The following is an 18,682-nucleotide window of genomic DNA, read 5'->3' as shown; positions in this document are numbered from 1 at the left end:
ACTCTTTGTTAAATTGAAAATCTGATTGTATTTTGGGCTGAAGGCCTTATATTGCGAATAACAACATTGCCATTGTCATTGTCACAGAAGAAGCAAAAACAGTATGTCTTAAATAGAATGCAACTATCCTAAACGAAATGCAGTAAATAAATTATCGTCACTTATAAATAATAAACTTTCGCTATCTTTTGTATATTTTCTTACACGCAAAACACACATATAAATATATTTTTACAAATCAAACTAATTGCGAGTATATGACGAAGTAATTATCAACTTCTTTGCATCGTCCGCGAACTTGGAACTTTTTTATTTTAACAACAAAGCGCAAAGCTGTTTCACGTCCCCTACGGTGAATAAGATTATGAAAAAGACAATATTGTGCCTTTATATAGTTTATAACAATTTTTCATCAGATAAAGTTTCGCACCCTTTGAGAAAATTGCATGGTATGCCCGACTATTTATTCGCGGACTCCTTGAACGTATATACTAAAGTTTATCGGAAATCCCTGAAAAATTCAATGGATAGATCTATATCAAACTTCTAGCATCTACCTTATAGTTTGTTGCTATCTAGAGCAATGTTGTTTTTTACAATTCAAACGGGAAAATAAATTACCTGACGAAAACAATCACATAGTTACCTGACATGATACCATGTATCAACAGTTAAAAGTTCACAATGTGATAAAACTCTACAATTTCATGCAGAGTTGTATAAATTTAACAAATCGTGCGTAAAGCATTGCTGGAAAAAACATTTAAAATAATTAATAATATCAATTTCTTTTACAGAAATTTTGAATACAGTATAATCAATGATATTGCATATCCCACATAACAACTCGTGCGCTAAGATACATTTTATCATAATATCCAAATAGCGATCTAAAACTAAACCTAACCTTCATTCCCAAACGTTTACATTTCAACAAATTCTTATCCTATACTTCTTTCCAAAAATACAATACTTCAAATATTCATAACAAATAGTTCCTCAGTAATCATTTGCCTTACAAATATAGCATCCTTAGTACCAGGTATCCGAGATGTCTGTGAACTAGTAACTATAAGCTTTAACTTCAACCATACTATTTATAATCAACCGTTGGCCAGAGAGGTCATACTGAAATAATGGAACACTTCAGTACCAGATATCTGAGAAGATGTTCCTCTCATTACGATTCAACTCTTACAAGGACATAACCAAACATATTTCAAATATCTGTCTCCGAAAAATACTTCAACTCAACATTTGCCCAAAGGTTTGACAGAAATAGAAAAACGTCCTTACTGCCAGATATCTGAGATTTCTGTGCACTAGTATGCATTACTACATCTATACCTATAACTCTAATAGTAAGGTTTCAAAAACAAACTTCTTTCTTTTAAAATCATTCAGCAAAGCGCATTCAAATAAGTAATGAAGTTCATCGCATATTTTATTGTTACAAGAGGTACACGTTCTTTCATTGATTTGCATTCGGGCCCAATTTTCGATTTCTATATGTAATCTATGATTACATGTACGAAATTTTATCATGTAACGAAAAAAGGGTTTAGGAGCTGGTAACAAGTATTTTTCGAATGAATGTACCTTTGTTTCAATAAGTGAATACCAATCATTTAGAAAGACATCTTTCAGTTTCTGTCTTATCGGTAGTTTAAACCACTTCTTGTTTCCGAAATTTTGTGTATCACATATATTACATAAACAGCAATTTATAAAAAAATTGTCTTAAGTTTGCGATCCAAGGGAATATTTTTCTCATATTATTTCCACTTAAGGTTTAATGTCATATTATATAATAAAGACGACAATAACTTTTAATGATTATTTACACCGTGCTATTATAATCGAGCCTAAACATGATTTTTCTTTCATTTATATAGATAGTCAGTGGCAGGCAATCTGTTTCTCCGTACACCATATAAGTTGGTGTGGATCGTTTCATATCTAAAATATACTATAGAAATTTTAATTGGACTCGTCAGTCACTTCTATACTACCATATCCGTATATTTCCGTCACATGTAGAAGAACAGGTTTAAGTGTTTTATTATAAAGATCTATTTGGATATCAATTGGTAAACTAAGTCGATTTGAGTTTCTATTAAACTATAAATTGCTCTAGTAGCTGGTACATGTTGTTAATAAAATTTAAACATTTTCCGGTTATTTAAAGGTTAATTAGTTTTTGCCAAAGACCATTTCTCCACACTGTATCAAAGGCTTGCGTAAGTCGATGAAAGCACAAACTAATTTAGTTCCACTGTTATTAACTAACGTTATTGATTAAATGATGTAATACAAAAATTTGGTCTATGTTTGAAAACCCTTTCTTGAACCCTGCTTGACTATTATTTACTATTTTATTTTCATCTGTTTAAGTAGTTAGCCTATCATTTATTATACTGGTAAAAAGTTTTCCTTAACAACTAAGAAGTGTTATAGGTCTGTAATTTTCAGGTTTAATAGCATCACCCTTTTCGAGGACTAAATTAAACAGTTTGAAAAACATATCTTTCATTAAACTACCTGAGCAATTTATTTGTTCATTAACTATTTGGTCTAACCTACGTGCTTTCTTGACTTTCAACAATTTTTTTATCAATCTCTTCATATGTTATTGGACAATTAATAGATTCGTTTTGGTTTGATTGCTCATTATATTTTAAATCTAATATTTTTGTCACGAATTGTTCCATCATTTGAAAAATTAACCTTTCTGAAAATTCATACATTTCATAGATACTTGCTTCCGTTTTGCGTGGACTGTTATTACTACGAAGTAACTTCCAATATTTCCTAGGATCTTTGATTTTTAATCTGCGAAATTTATCAATGTTTCTATTCTTATGTTTATTTGCTTGCATACCTTACTTTTCTCTTTACGATTAAATTTGTTTTCGTCAGATTTTCTTATTTTATATAAATATTTTGCTCTATGAAAGTTTCTTCTTGCTTTCCTACACTAATTTCCAAACCAAGAGCAATTGTTAACTACTTCTTTATTGTTTTTTTTTTACATTATATAGCCAAATGCTTCCTCAGACGTTTTAAGAAAGAGTGAGGAGATTTTTGTAGGGAAATCATCTGCATTTTGCTGATTAAAAGTGTCGCTATATTTCAAAATGTAGTTTTTCATTTAATTCTTTAATAAGATTTATGCGAAATTCCTATAAATAGACGTTCACGTTTTTCATTGTCCCATAATTTAATCGATCGTTCAGTATTATTAACATCAACAATTTCAATTTGGTTTGTATTCAATGTCAAAACAATAGGATTATGTGCATCTGATAAAATGGGACAAAATCTTTCACAGTAAGATTTAGTACATTTTTAAACAGATTACTTGTACCTTCACAAGAAGTACTTCCGGTCTAATCACCAGAAAATCGAACATTTAACTTATACATGTTATTTAATTGTAAAAAAATCAATAAATATATTACCATAACTATTACTTTGTTTATCGGAGTTATAACGTAATTGCTTAAAATTTTATGCATTATGAAATTTACCCATTTCAGTATAAGAACGTTTAAGTTATGGTTTTCCAAAAAAACGTCTATCGACTATAATAAAATCTTCAATTGATTTTGTTGGAATTGAAATCTCCAAACAAGATATACGAGTAAGTGTCTGACAGGCGATTGAAATCGTCTTGAATTTCGGAAAAAGTATCGTCAACAGCATAGACCACATAGAGCATAGAGTATTCGGGTGGTATATATACACAACACCACAGAAAATGTCTGTTTCAGATTTGCATAAAACCTTAGATATCTTCAACCATAATACAAGATCATTATCAGAATCTATGACTGTAACAAATTTTGTTATTTTTTTCTCACTTCTAAAGCTAGACCGCCAGATTTTCTCCTGGTATTTCTTTTTACATCATAATTTTGTATTTAAATAAAATCTAAACAATCAGCTTCAATTTCTTGAAAATCAATTATACTGTGATTATTCACCAACTGTTGAATTCGGGCCAATGCAAATTTTAATTTAAGTCCGCAAACGTTTAAAGATAAAATCTTAATATGCCAAGATGATGTCTCAGTTGCACGTCTATCGGCATTGGCTATCGCAGGAAAGAAGAATTTAAGGTGCACGAAGTATTTGTTTTTACGTTATTATTATTATTCGAGTTAAGATTCGCTAAAATCAATATACTAATTTCTACAAATAGCCGCCATTTCTTTCGACCCTAGTTTTCGATTTTTCCTTCTGTGTTGTTATATTTTCTGGTCTCCGGATCATTGAAACCGTAACTTTCAGGTGATGATGACTGAATACCACTTAAAATGTTAAACATGGTGTAATTTTATATGATCTCTCCTAATTAGACTCAAACTGAGTTTGCATTTTTCGTATATTTTTGTTGTTTCCATTGTACCTAAGATTCTCCCCTGTTCCAGATTTGATTTCTTATAAGAGCAACAGTTCATCCAACGGTAAACAAAAAGTTCAAACTCTTTACAAACGTACACATTCACACAAAGTATAAAAAATCCCCCCAAAAAATCCATTACACCGCAATCTTTGGGTGGTGTTAAGAGCACGGCCAAATTTTTCTACATAACACCAGAACAGCAGGCTCGAAACATATTCATGATTATGTTAAGAAATCCTGTCTCAAAACTGAGATGAATTAATTTACTCTCCACGTAAACATCAATTCAAATTCAAATTAAATTCTAGCGATCAGTATAATTTACAAATACACACAAATGATCGTTATGCTATTAAACAAGAACAAAAAATAAATAAATAAAAACACAAAAAACAACAAAAACAATCAACATTCTACAAATTAAAACTATTAAGTAGATATGGTACTGAGTGGAACACACATTAAAGGAACTCCACTGAGGTCTAAAAGCCTAAAATCATAAAACAACGATCAACTGGAGCACATAAAACATAAAAAATTCAAAGGATGATTAAGAAATACGTGAAATTATATTCAAAATCATACAGTTTTTTTTGCTCTTAGCCCGATTTGAGTGGAAAAATATTTAAACTTTAAAAAATTGGGTCATTTTTCACAACTGCTACTGAAAAAACGGACTGAGCGAATGATCTGAAACTTTGGTTTAGATCTTCATTAAATGTCTGAAATTTATTTAAACGTCATGTCAAAATACACCAGTTGAGTCCCTTTAAAAATACAAAAACTGATAAAGTAATTTCTTGATACTAAAAATTACTGCCATATATTATATTATATTAAACAACTTTTCTTTAAGATAAATGACGAATTATCGGTTAACAGAACAGTTTTTTTTCTCAGTAATTTATAAGAACAGGTTATTTCTTTATTCTTTATTCGTTCTGATGTTTAGGGTATAAATTAATATATTGATTATAATTTTTTTGTTATGACTGAAGTAGAATAAGTGTAAATTTCTACAAAAATATGTAAGAAATGAAAACATTCATTATAGCAAGATAAGACAAATAATGTACGTGGAATCACGACATTTCAAAACGGCTTTTAAGTTGTATAACATTTTCAAAGACGTTTGATCTGTTACCATAATCATATATTTTTATGTTATTAATTTTCATTATTTGTATATTATTTGATAGTAGATGTGATTTGAAGCATTAATTTTGTTCTTATTCATGAAAAGAAAATAGAAAGTGAAATACATTTTAAACATTTAAAATAAGATGTTATGTGGTACTAAATTTTATATAGTGTTTGTATGTAAACATATGGCTTGCTTCTCCAATGTTGTTAACAAGTTCTAGCATTCATACCTAATCAAGTACTCGGGGTATATTTGATTGTTGTCGAATATGATGAATATTTGCGGGTTGGTTTCATTATCAACACAGGAATCATAAAGCTCACTGCACGGGTTGTCTTCGTCTTTATGAGGCGGACGTTTATATTCGCTGGATCCGCGGACGTATGCCCCCGGTAAAATTTTTACAACAAACATTGCCCTCTCCGCAGTTAGTTCTGCGTAACAATTGGAATATCTGGATGTTGTGGCAAAGTAGCTTCCTTTTCCATATACCGTACCTGTAATTGTAAAACATAATTTACACTATGAACAATGCAATGAATTATGCTTAACGAACACCACTAAAATCACTAAAATGATATTTAAAGAGCTATATTCAATTACGTACAAATACATACATTTTCTGTCATATATATTTTTTTTATCCGATCAAATATCTCAAACCTACTAGCACCATTTGTTCATTATTTCCTACATGTTTTGTTGTCACGTGTTATACTATCAACACAAAACGATTATTTATTATTTTAAAGACTTCTATTAAAGACCAATTAACTTTACTTTAAAATGTGCCTATCCTCGAAAATGATGTGCTTATCATGGGAATTTCATTATACTAACAAGGTGAAATCAATCATTTGTATTGTTTTTTAAAGGCAGTTTAAAATATTATTTCATTTATTATCATAGACTTAAAGTGTATTTCATAGTATCGGGAAACTAACGACATCAAAATGGGAATGACTTTTAATAAATAGTAGGACAGAAACGACTTATAAGTCCATGTCACTTGTCTGATTGATCATTCTATGTTTCGACCTAAACAGGGCCAGATTGAAGACACTTACTATACAGCTATTTTCCTTTACATTGATCCCTTTTAGGATTTGTTGTATTGAACAGAATAAACACAAAATAAAATATCTGCCATTTGAGATACTTCTATATTGAGGGAAGCCTTGTACACGTTTTGGGTACTCTGGGTAGATGGAAGGAAGAAACACATTGAATTTACCTGATGTCTGACCGCTCAGTCTAAAATCAAACCCTCTATTCCAGATTGGATCAATGTATTGATTCCTGGTTCCATGAAACAATCGTCTTTCACCCACTTCCTCTTTTGTCTTCTTCTTTAACATCTTTGTTCGCTTACTGCAATAGAAAGAGACTGGCGATTAAAAATATACAATTGTAACATACTTAAAGATTTATTTTTGCTCAAATTTTATATTTGAAAATACTGACAATTGTAAGTCGGTCTCTACCTACATTCCCTATTATTGGTTAAGTTAGTTTGGTCCTTTCTTAAAGAAACCTTCAAGTTGACACTATGTATTCCAAAAATGTATAGAGTAAAATATGTCTCCTCTATGTGTATTAAAATGGTGTTCATTTTACAATTCCTTTCATGACCATGTAGAATAATTCCTATGGTAGTTGTGTCTATACATGTGACTTACCCAATAAAATCTTCCCATAAATCGCCATTCTCAATTCGTTCAATAGATTTGATACAAACTGTTCTTCCAAAACTATCAAGAAATAATCCTTCTATTTCCTTGTACTCCGTATCATTTTCTTTCAACTGAAAGTTCAAAGTGGATCGTTATGAGAAGCCACACACTGGCATTTATTTGTAATTCTGGTTTTATCTATTTATTTTTTAAAATGTCTCAGCGACCTTGACCAAAAAATTATTTTGAAGCATACTTTGACATACAGTTTTCAGCTCGACTATACGAAGTATATGGAGAGCTGTCCTACTCGCCCCGGCGTTGGCGTCCGCGTCCAAATTTCAGATTAAAGTTTTGGTACAGTAAATATTTTTCACTATAACTTTGTCATTTCTTAAGGTATCAACTTTAAACTTCAAATATGTGTTCCTTGTCATCAACCACATCTTATGTGACAAGGTTCATAACTCTAGCACCAACATATTTAAATTTATCTCCCCTTAAACTTAAAATTTTTCTAAAAAAATGCTATTTTTTACTGTTACTTCTTTATTTCTAAAGGTATCAACTTCATACTTCAAATATATGTTCCTTATCATCAACCACATCTTATGTGACAAGGTTCATAACTCTAGCACAAATATCGCAAGAATAATCTCCCCATAAACTTAGACTTTTTTTATCAGAAACTGACTATAACGTTTTTAGTTTTAAAGGTATCTTTCTCACCAACTACATTATATATGACAATGTTCATAACTCTTGAAGCAATATTTACAGATTTATCTCTCTTTGAACTTAGGATTTTCTTTAAAAAATATTATAACTTCTTTACTTTTTAAGGTATCTACTCCAAACTTTAAATACTTATTTCTTATCATTACACACATGTTGTGTGACAAGGTTCATAACTCTAGCGTCACTATTTCTAGAATTATTCCCCTTGATCTTAGAATTTATGTTAACAATGTTATTTTTTACTTTAAATTAAAACATAATTATACATAATTGATTTTTCTTTCATAGTTTTGTCTTCCTTACTGCGTCCAATATTTTTATTAGTCGAGCTTCGCTGTGTCCTGTGACAGCTCTTGTCAGCCGTCTACGAGTCATGACCAATAACCATACCATCAATAAGCCAAATGTCAAGATAAAGTAAGTTTGACCACAAAAAACTAGTCCCATCAATAACTTAAGGAAGTTTTGACGTTCAGATCATAGACAAGGTCATCACAAGAAAATTATCCTAACCTTATTAATATGGAGATGTTAAATTAAAGATAAAGATTTCTCAATTTGTTTTCATAACAATAACCTAATTTAATAAAATACTATGCCTACAGATCAAAGATACAATTCAATGGTAGCTACTATGAAATGGCATTTACAGGTAAAGTTGTACTAACAGAGTAAAACAGGGTAAAAACACAATTAATCATGCACTTTCAATACATTCGTTTCCTTTTTTTATTGAGTGTCTTTGTGGCCATGTCAAACATGAACTCAAAATATGATAAACAAGATCAACAAGGAAAGGCGGCGTTCAATGAACGCAACCCCCACATGACCCAGCAACAAGAACCAATGGCAAGGAGCCCAGGGGGACCCCAAACAAAAACAGGACAGGGCAAAGACAGAGCACGGACAAGTTAATCATTAAATGATAATTAATTTGTAACTGATTAGGAATTCAAAGAAAATAAAAATAGGCCCACAAAGGGGAAGGGGACAGGAGACCGGGGGAGGGGGTGGGGAGTAATCAAAGAAATAAAAACTAGAGGCAATGGGGAAGATACTTACCGTAGACGAGAAAACAACAAGGGACACAAGCAAAAGTGTCACCAAAACAGTATGAAACAACATAAGACATACATCTGAGGAACACAGTGGGGCGCCGCCTTGGAACGGTCAGCAGCATAATAATGACTGCTGGGGAGTTTAAAACCGGTTAATGGTGCACCAAACCTCGCTCTTAGCCCCACCATGTTCCTATAAACGAGACAGTGTAAATAAAATGAATCCCCGCCAAGTGAAATTCTAACAGTTGTCATGGTTACAAAAGGTTAAATAAGTAAAACACTAAAATGATCATATAGAAACATATAAAAGTAAACCAACCCAATGACCATAACAAAAGTACTCAATGTCCTAAAGGAAGACAGAGCAACAAGAAAATCACCTACAAGGGCCCGACGAAGCAAGACAGAAGACGAACATTAAGACAATTCAATCCCAAAGGGCTTTACGAACTATCCATCATAGAGTCTCCCACTTGGTCCGTCAGATGCAATCAAAAGAGGAAAGCGTAGTGTCCAACTGTAAAAGGGTTGAACACTAAACATGCAGTATGTCTTAAAATAGTAGGGTCATAACCTCTTTTAATAAAACGTTTAATGATTTTAGTAAAAACAGCAGAAAAATTACCATGACCCAAAATCTTACGAAGTTTGTAAATCACATCGCCATAAAAACCAGGCTGGCTAATCCCTTGTCGCAGAAGAGTTTTTAAATCACTATTGAATTTGGAAATTAAATCAAAGTTACGATTGTAAAATTTAGTAAAATATTTCCGTAATTTATGATAGCGGTAGCCCTGTTTTAGAAGCTTGCTGGTTATAAAACTACAATAAGAAATGCATAAGTTAAAAAAAAGTTATCGCGTTTTCTGTTATTATTTATCATTACCGGAACGAGTTGACGATGATCTTCAAGGTCCTCTTCAGGAAGCATATTCCAGTTTGGTGGTGCTGTGGTGGATTCACGTTCTAATTTAGGCTGATTAGCTTCTTTGCCTCCTCGTTTTCTTAAAATAAAAAAAAATCAATGAAATGTTCCAAATCGTAATTTTATTATCCTGTTAACGATGTATGAATTTATGCAGATCGTTAGGGTCAGTTTTGCAAAACAACAACATCTAAACCACGTATTATGTCGACCCCTAGATGACAGTAGATGTATAACACCAAGCAGATGAATCGTATTCAAAATAATAATAATGAATCACTTTTATAAACTGAGAGGAAAAACAATTGAAAAAATTTGAGTCTTTTAGTTTTTCCTGATCTTTAAATCTTACTGAAATCGGAGCCAGGTGATTAACTAATTACTCTACTGCACATAGAATTTAAGATGTCATGTAATACATATAACATTACATTCTTTTTTAGGAGTTTGTCAAAGAACAAGGAAAATGAAACACAATATTTAAATTTGTTTAATTTTATTCACTTATACTGCAAAATGGAATTAAAGAGAAATAAGAAATGGAAAGAAATATTTGTATGCATTACAGGTAATTTCTTGAACCTAATACCACAAATTACTATCAATTATTTTCTACAAGTAACCATCGAACCTTCTTTTTAAAAATTTAAACTTAATTTAATTGACAATAATATTTAATTGAAAATTATACTACCTGTGTAACAAAAGTTTTCATTGAAAAAAAAACAAGTCCATGAAAACCATTCTAATTATCAATTAGTTAAATTTTGCCGTATAACATAACTGATGCATCATTTTTATATCTAAAACATAAAAGTCCTATGACCTCCTTTATAGATGAAACTATCAATTCTTTAATTACAAAATATAAAATATGAAGCAAATTATGGGAATTTGTACAAATTGCATGAAGGGATGAAAATTTACACTCTTTTCCATAAAATATTAGTCCATCAAAGAGATCATTTCAGGGTTCATTGACAGCGGCAACTTTATTACCGTCATAACAATAACTAGTTCTGATAGGATTTTAATTAATAAAAAGAAATAATCTAAAATCCTGATAGTGTTCCATACTTTTGTGAAGGTCTTGTTTTCCTCTCCTCTGCCTCCTTCTCACTTACAAATAAAGGTCTACGGCAAATTTCAACTTCAGGTGTCGGGTTATCATTCACTTGCATCATTTTTGAAAAGTCGATGATACTTCCATTTTCTCGGAGGGAAAACTGTCCATCCGGGTTGTTGATAAAAGCTTGTTCAATTTCACCTTTCTCTGTTTCGCCAACCTTAAATGGACCAGTATTTGAAATAAAGGTATTTATGTGCATCTGTTGGCCGATAAGCGGAATAACTCTGTACAAGTATGTGAGAACAATGAAAAAAACTACAGGTTATGAAGTGAAAAATGGGCAACATTTTTTAAGCCATTAAAACATTACATGACATAAAATATTTAATCTAGTTATAAAACATATTTAAGCATAAATAATCTTATCTTGTAAAAGAGATAGCAAATATAAATAATTTTATTATTCAATAATTCGTAAAGTTAAAAATACATTATTGATATCTGTATGATATTGATATATTCGTAATACATTATTCAACGCTTAACAAAAATTCTTTGACTCAAGTGATAAAAAGAATGAAAATGTCCTCGTTTATAATGAAATAATTCGAAGGCATGGGAAATCTATTTTACTGTCTTGTTCAATCTGACTCGTTCAGTTGCGTTACAGACAGACATATTTCTTTTGTTGTTGTTTTTTCATTGTCATACGTTATTTCATTTACCCTCATTGACATTTCTTTGTCACAAGAATATTGGCAGGGCAGCCAACACTTTAGGTTGCTGCCGTAACACAATATATTTTACTTTGTAGTCTAATATTAAATGGATATTAAAATGTTCAACATTCAATTGATTAAATGTAATATTCTATTAAAAAACAAAGGGTAATATTTATAATAATCCTTACCGTATCGCTGTAGTTCGTCCACTCACCATTTTCATTCTTCCAATACCACAGCCAGTTTGTTGCCCAAAGCTGTCGCTCTAATTCTGCAGAGGATGGTGTAGACAGTCGATTAACTACAAATACCTGTCCCTCGAAGTCTGTACCAATCATCGTTTTAAAATCAATGTTAATGTTTACCCTAAATATTGAGAGAATATATATAATTATATATGATGAACAAACAGAAACCTTTCACGAAAGTAGTATACTATATATTTATGTTAAGTAAACGCGAGTTTAACAAAAATCAAGGCTCTTCAAATGTCGTAGACTTAAAGATATTACATACTAACAAGAAATTCGAGAACTTAATTGAAGTCCAAAGATTAAACTTCAACCTTTGTGATATTTGGAACTTTGTAAGTGTTCTTGTACACTTCTGGAATTCAAAGACAGCTATTTTAACTTGCAAGTATAAATAGAAAGGAAATTTATAAGGAAAATAGAGAAATTAGGTATCCCTAAAGAATTAACGTCAAAAACGAAAGTATGGCAAATGTGGAGGAAGGCGTATGTTAATTAAAGTAAATTTATATCTTCATCATTTCATATTTTTGGTAATGCTTCAACTTCAAATGTACAAATAGAAGTAAGGAATTATAATAAAATACCCTTGTTCAGTTACAAGTCTGTAAACATCATTAGCTGGATCACAGAATGCTCTCTCTGTTTCAACGTTTCCATGCTGATATAGAAGAGTCCATTCTTTTTCAAACAAAGGCTTCCATCGCCACTGATACGGGAGGTCGCAATGAACATTGGGACAGAAATTCCATTTGCATATTCCACGCAGGTTAAATATGCATACCTTTTTTCTTGAAACCTTTGCTGGTTTTCTGTTATGTGTTGCAACTGATTTTTAAATATACAAATAGGATTACAGTAAGTATACATGTACATGCATATAGACAGCAAAACAAATCAGGAATGAATTTTTGATCAGAGACATTAAACACATTATTTACAGCTCTGGTTTGTTGAAAATACGGAGGTAATGCCGATGTTTACAACCAAGCATTAAGTCAACTAACTAATGTTATTTTTATTATTTTCTTTTATATCATATTAGGTAAATATTAACAAATTTCATTTGTTTTATATACAAGTAATTTGTCTTTAAAGTAGCAATTTATTTTTTTTAAAAAGATGTGCAAACTTAATTCTACGTTATTTAATGTTTCAATTTACCTTTTGCTCCACATCCAGCATAAGTATTGCCTCGTCGATCTTCTCTATTTAATACTGCTTGAAAATCAGCCAAAATTTCCTTCGGTTTTCGTTTCGTATTTATGCCATGCTTTTCGAGATTTGCTTTCACTTCTGGTTCAAGAATATTATGGCTTTTGTTGCAACCCCTTCCAGCCTCACATTTGCCGTCAATATAACTCTTGCACATATGTATGTATGAACAAGAGCCCGCTTTCTCGCATCCACGGCTGTTGTAATTGTAACAGATTTTAGGAGCCGACTTCTTGTTTCCATCGGAGTCTGTATTTAATATAACACAATAAGTCTTACTCTCTAATCTAAGTTGAATTGAAACTATTTACTTCTTGATATTATATATTTAAGTTGAATAGAAACTTTTCACTTAATGCACTACAAAGACATGCTAAAATATATTCATATGTTGGTAGATTTGGACAAATTTTGTGTATATTGTCCCTATGAAATGTTTGTCTTCTAGTATTTATTTAATATTCTTTATCTGGATATACGTGTATGTTGAAAAGGATCTTTCACTAGCGTAATTGACAATTAATAAAACTTACTCAATAACAAAGATATATAAATATTTGCTTATAACATAACTTGTTTATGTGTTGATAACTCACTTCTAATAAGAGTAGATAGGAACTGTAATACTCATCAATTATCCGTTATAACTTCATATTGTGAAATTAACCTATAATATGAAATTATGTAATGCAATTGCATTATTTGTATTTACTCTTACCAATTACTTGTTTCCTGTCGACTTTCTTTACTGCACCAGTTTCGGATCTTAAAGCCTCCCTAAATTCAGCAAGAATATCTCCTGGTTTTTGTTTAGTATTTATGTCATGTTTTCCTAGTTTGGTTTTCACTGCAAGCTCGAGGATATTGTGACTTTTAGTGCATTCTTTTCCTGCTTCACACTTTCTATATATATAATCCCTACACATGTGTATGCGAGGACACGATTCAGAATTTTCACACCCTATGTTATTGTATTTGTAGCAGATGGCTGGTTTTGACGGTTTGTTGACATAACCATGGGCTGAAAACACAGTAATTGATAAGACAATTGTAAGTAGTAAGCAAGCGAGTTCGTTTGTTGAGAAAACGACAGCTTTTTTAATAGACCGGTCATTTACTAAATATGTGATTTACGAGACAGTAAGCTAAGCTCACTGTAAACATGCACCCGTCAGCCGAAAACAGATCAACTACTATAAAACGTGAAAATAAGAAAACTATAGGTATTATATAAAAATAATTATAAAAAATAGGTTCTGATGAAAATCACAGTTCACGTTCAATTGATCTTTACATTTTGAGTTTTCTCCTTCTTTATGTCTTTTAGCTTCGTTCAAAGATGCTTGTAAATCTGGAAAAATTTCTTTAGGTTTCCTATTTACATCTATTCCGTGTTTTTCCATAATGGCTTTCACCTGCGGTTCGAGGATATTGTGGCTTTTGCTGCACTCTTTTCCGAACTCACATCGACTTCCTATGTATTTTTTACACAGATGTAAAAATGGACAAGATTCTGATATTTCACAGCCACCGCCATTGTATTTGTAACATATCCCAACAGAAGATTTCTTTGGTGTTTTCTGGGAAAAAACATTGGCTGAAACTAAATAGACAAAATATAATATATACCTAAAACATGAAAGACCAGCAAGGAATGATAGCATTCGATTAGGTCTTTTTGGTAGTAATTCATTATACTAGTAATCATAAAACATGTACTATTAATACAATAGAAATCAACCATGATATTCCTTTCATGTTGGGATGATAATGAGAATAAAGAATTTATTAATATTACGTTTGTATCCCTTTGTAAAGAAAGAAAATTAAAAAAAAACTAAAAAAAAAACTTGAAAAAAGCATTTTGATGAAAATGTTATAAACATGTGCCTTACTTTAAAGGAGACAGTAAAACATTGTACCAGAGATATAAGGGCTGTGCAAAAATGTACGGAAATTATTCATATGATAAAATAGAGTTGCTATGCTAAAGGCGTGATTGTAAAGAACTGTTACAAAAATCTATATGAGAAAGAACAATCTTAAGAATTTTAAATAGTCAGACGCTTAGGAATAAAGAAGGATGCTGAAGGGTTCTGTAGCCAATACATTTAATTAATTGTAGCTTGTAATCAAATGGATTTCTTTGGTGTATTAAGGCCATAATCACACTGAATCAGTTTTTATATCAATCTAAATGAATGTGTTTTACATTTAAATACTGTAATAGTTACTTTAATAGGGAATTAAATAGTTAAATATACAATTTAGATACCAGGAAATGATATAGGGGTATTCAAACTAAAACCCTCTGGGAAATCAGCATGTTCAGACTACTTGTTAATAATTTTATATATATGGTTCTTGTTCAGTTCAATTCATTTTAGAAATATTATAAATACTCTTATTTAATGATTAAATTCATTTAATTTAGATGGTTACTTTCCGGCACTATGGAATAGAATATTCTTTGCGATTTATTAAGCAATAAACCTACCTTTAGGATTTGTTTTTGAATCATCATTGCTCTGTCCTTTACTTTCTTTAACAGCTGTTTGCAAGTCTCGAAGAATTTCTTTGCACTTTCTATTAACATCTATTCCATGTTTTTCCATGATGGCTTTTACCTGAGACTCAAGGATATTGTGACTTTTGCTACATTCTTTTCTAGAATCGCATCGACTTTCTATGTAACTTTTACACAGATGTAAAAATTGACAAGTATTGCCCCTTTTGCAACAATCTCCATTGTAATTGTTACAAATCCTAATGGAACCTTTCTTCGGCGTATTCTGTGCAGCGGCTCGGACTAGAATAGTTTTAACTACATATAAAATGGACAGAGATTTGTGTGTGTGTGTGTGTGTGTGTGTGTGTGTGTGTGTGTGTGTGTGCGTGTGCGTGTGGCATAAAAACGTTTAATGCTTAAATTAATATCTAATTTGGAAGGGCGCTGTCTTTAATTCAAAATAAACTTTTTGTAGACCATATATATTTTTAAACTCTTAATAAAAACGAGTATTAAGAGGGACATAAGGAAACCATGCTTACTATACAAAAAATGTGCATTATCTGTAGGTGTAGGCGGTGTCACTGGGTCAGTACTTGTTTTAGGCTCGGCTGGAGTTTTCGTTGTAACAACTTTACCAACAGTATGAGCTGTAGTGTGTGCTTTAATAAGCTCAACAACAATCGTTGCTTCAAGGTCGTCAGTGACGTATGTCAGCCAAATAACTTTGCAACCACTTATCCTCCGGAATTATGGTAATGGTCTGACCATTATTTATTGTGGTGGACTTCTACCCTTTGAATATCAGATTGAAAACTATATCTTGTGTTGTCCTTGCAACACTGATATTTAATATCACTTTGTATTATTGAAATAAATAATCAACATGCCAAAATGTTACTTCATTTAATATCACTTTGAATCTTAATCCAATGTTTTACAATTGATAAATGATTAGATTCACAGATAAATGATTATTTTCAATTCCAAATAGAATAAGTTTACATCTTTAACATGACTGTTTAATCTTATTCAAGATGTTAATGAACTCATCTATAGAAGTTGAACCTTGGAAGAGTAAATGTTAAAGAGCATGGTAAACTCCGGAAATCAAACAACATGAAATAAACATGAATTTATAATTATATAAGAGCTAAAAAGGAGTAAGAAATTATGGAGTTTCAATGTAATACAATTAAAAAACTTACATAAGAGATCATGTGAAGTATGAGATAAGACAAAGGACCAAATGAATCATTATAATATGTAAATAATGATAATAATAATTACGTAAGATTCAAATAAGATTTCATGTCAAAAGAAATGAAATATAACATAACAATTACGTATATGCTCATCATATAAAAGTAACCTACTTTAAATGACACTCAAAAATATGATACAATATGTGATGATTTACATATGTGTCGCTTATCTCGAAAGGGTTTTTTTACCGAGCATTATCCTAACATTAACAAGTTTTAGATGTTTACATTTTGTTAATATCCAGATACATAGTTCCTTTTTACCAGGACATTTCATTGGTTAATTGAGGAAAACTCATCACCATTTTCGGATGTAGCTTTTCGGGGTGTTTTGCTCACGGCACTGAGCAGATTTTCTTTAGGCGTTGCCTTGAATGTTTTAGTTTAAAAGAAACATTTGTAGAAGTAACATCGGAAAAGTATTTAAGGATAAAAAAATAGTGTAAAATGCTTAGATAATTTAAAGGTAGAGAACTGTTTAAAAGGTAGAAAAAAATAAAAACTGTGAAAAACTGAACTGTGTTCTCATTAATGTGGCGGAAAAATAAGGAATATCGCTACAATATGCAAACTATGCATAAATGCATGGAATGATACAAATAACAGAAAGGAAATTAAATTGGTCAATTTATTGTGTCTTCAAATTTCAGGGCGAAGACACGACGAAATGATGACTCGATAAATTGGCAAATTTTCGTGTCTTCGGCTTTCGCATGTTGAGGCGAAGACACGATAACATGACAAATCTAGGGCGCCGATACGACAATTCGTCATGCCGACACAATAGTTTTAGAGAAAAAGATCGCGTGTCTACGCCTATTAAAATATATCGTTATTTCGCCTAAAACATGTGTCTTCGTGTCAGTTCCCTCAAAAGTCGAATATTTAGAAAACTTTTGAACAAATCTTAACGTTTCCTTTTTATACTTTTAATAGGTCTGTCTTGTCATACTGGTTTAGTCATAGTATGAATCCTTTCAATAAATAAAAATGACAATGTTAAGAATATATTGAAATTTCAATAATTTGACCTTCAAAGTCAAGGTCATTTATAGGTGAAGGTCAAGGTTAGTGTACTCTACTGAAAGGTCTTGTTCCAAGGGTTGTTGTGGCCAAGTATGAAGATTATACACCAATAACTCAAAAAGTTATGAATAAGGTAAAATTTCGCGGACGGCTACAACAACGCCGCCAGGACTATAACAACACCTCTCCATTTTTTAAAAAAAAGTCGAGCTAAAAAGAGATCAGAGTTACCCACACTTTGCAGCCCTAAATCACATAGAAGAGTTTTCACAAGTGCACACCAGTTAGTTTTGTTGGGAAAATATTCAAAATCATTATCAGTAATGTATAAACTTTCTTCACATATTCATTCTCATTTGTATGCAATTTCTTTAACCAAAATTTTGCAATATTATAATAACCTATTGATTTGAATGATATTCTACCTAGTTCACAATATGCAAAGTCGTTATGATGATTTTCTTGTTGCTCTGCCTTCCTTAAAGGCATCGAGTACTTTTGTAGTGGTTATTAGGCTGTACCTTTTTATAAATATTTATTTATCGATTGCCGACTACTATCGTCCGGAACAACGCAACACATACGTATAAAAAGATCATGTTCAAGAGACGATTTTGAATCCTCGATTTTTACACATTTAATGTCATCACTACTTAAAACTAGAAACACGGATGCC

At 31.3% G+C, this 18,682-nt stretch overlaps 1 protein-coding gene across 2 annotated transcripts in view; it reads right to left on the bottom strand.

The window, feature by feature from the left end:
- Window positions 1-5,532: 5,532 nt before the first annotated feature.
- LOC132758239 (protein mono-ADP-ribosyltransferase PARP12-like) overlaps window positions 5,533-18,682 on the bottom strand; it is a 110,175-nt gene continuing 97,025 nt past the window's right edge. Inside the window, exon 16 of one of the 2 annotated variants that reach the window (XM_060749792.1) lies at window positions 5,533-6,049. In XM_060749792.1, the coding sequence (XP_060605775.1) occupies window positions 5,769-6,049 (281 nt within the window). In that variant the 3' untranslated portion in view covers window positions 5,533-5,768. The remainder of the gene's footprint in view (window positions 6,050-18,682) is intronic. The other variant, XM_060749794.1, reaches the window with a different exon arrangement.

This window comes from Ruditapes philippinarum, unplaced genomic scaffold, assembly GCF_026571515.1.
Source record: "Ruditapes philippinarum isolate M1 unplaced genomic scaffold, ASM2657151v2 ctg152_1_1_1_1, whole genome shotgun sequence".
NCBI lineage: Eukaryota > Metazoa > Mollusca > Bivalvia > Venerida > Veneridae > Ruditapes > Ruditapes philippinarum.
This window is presented reverse-complemented; position numbering and strand designations above follow the sequence as displayed.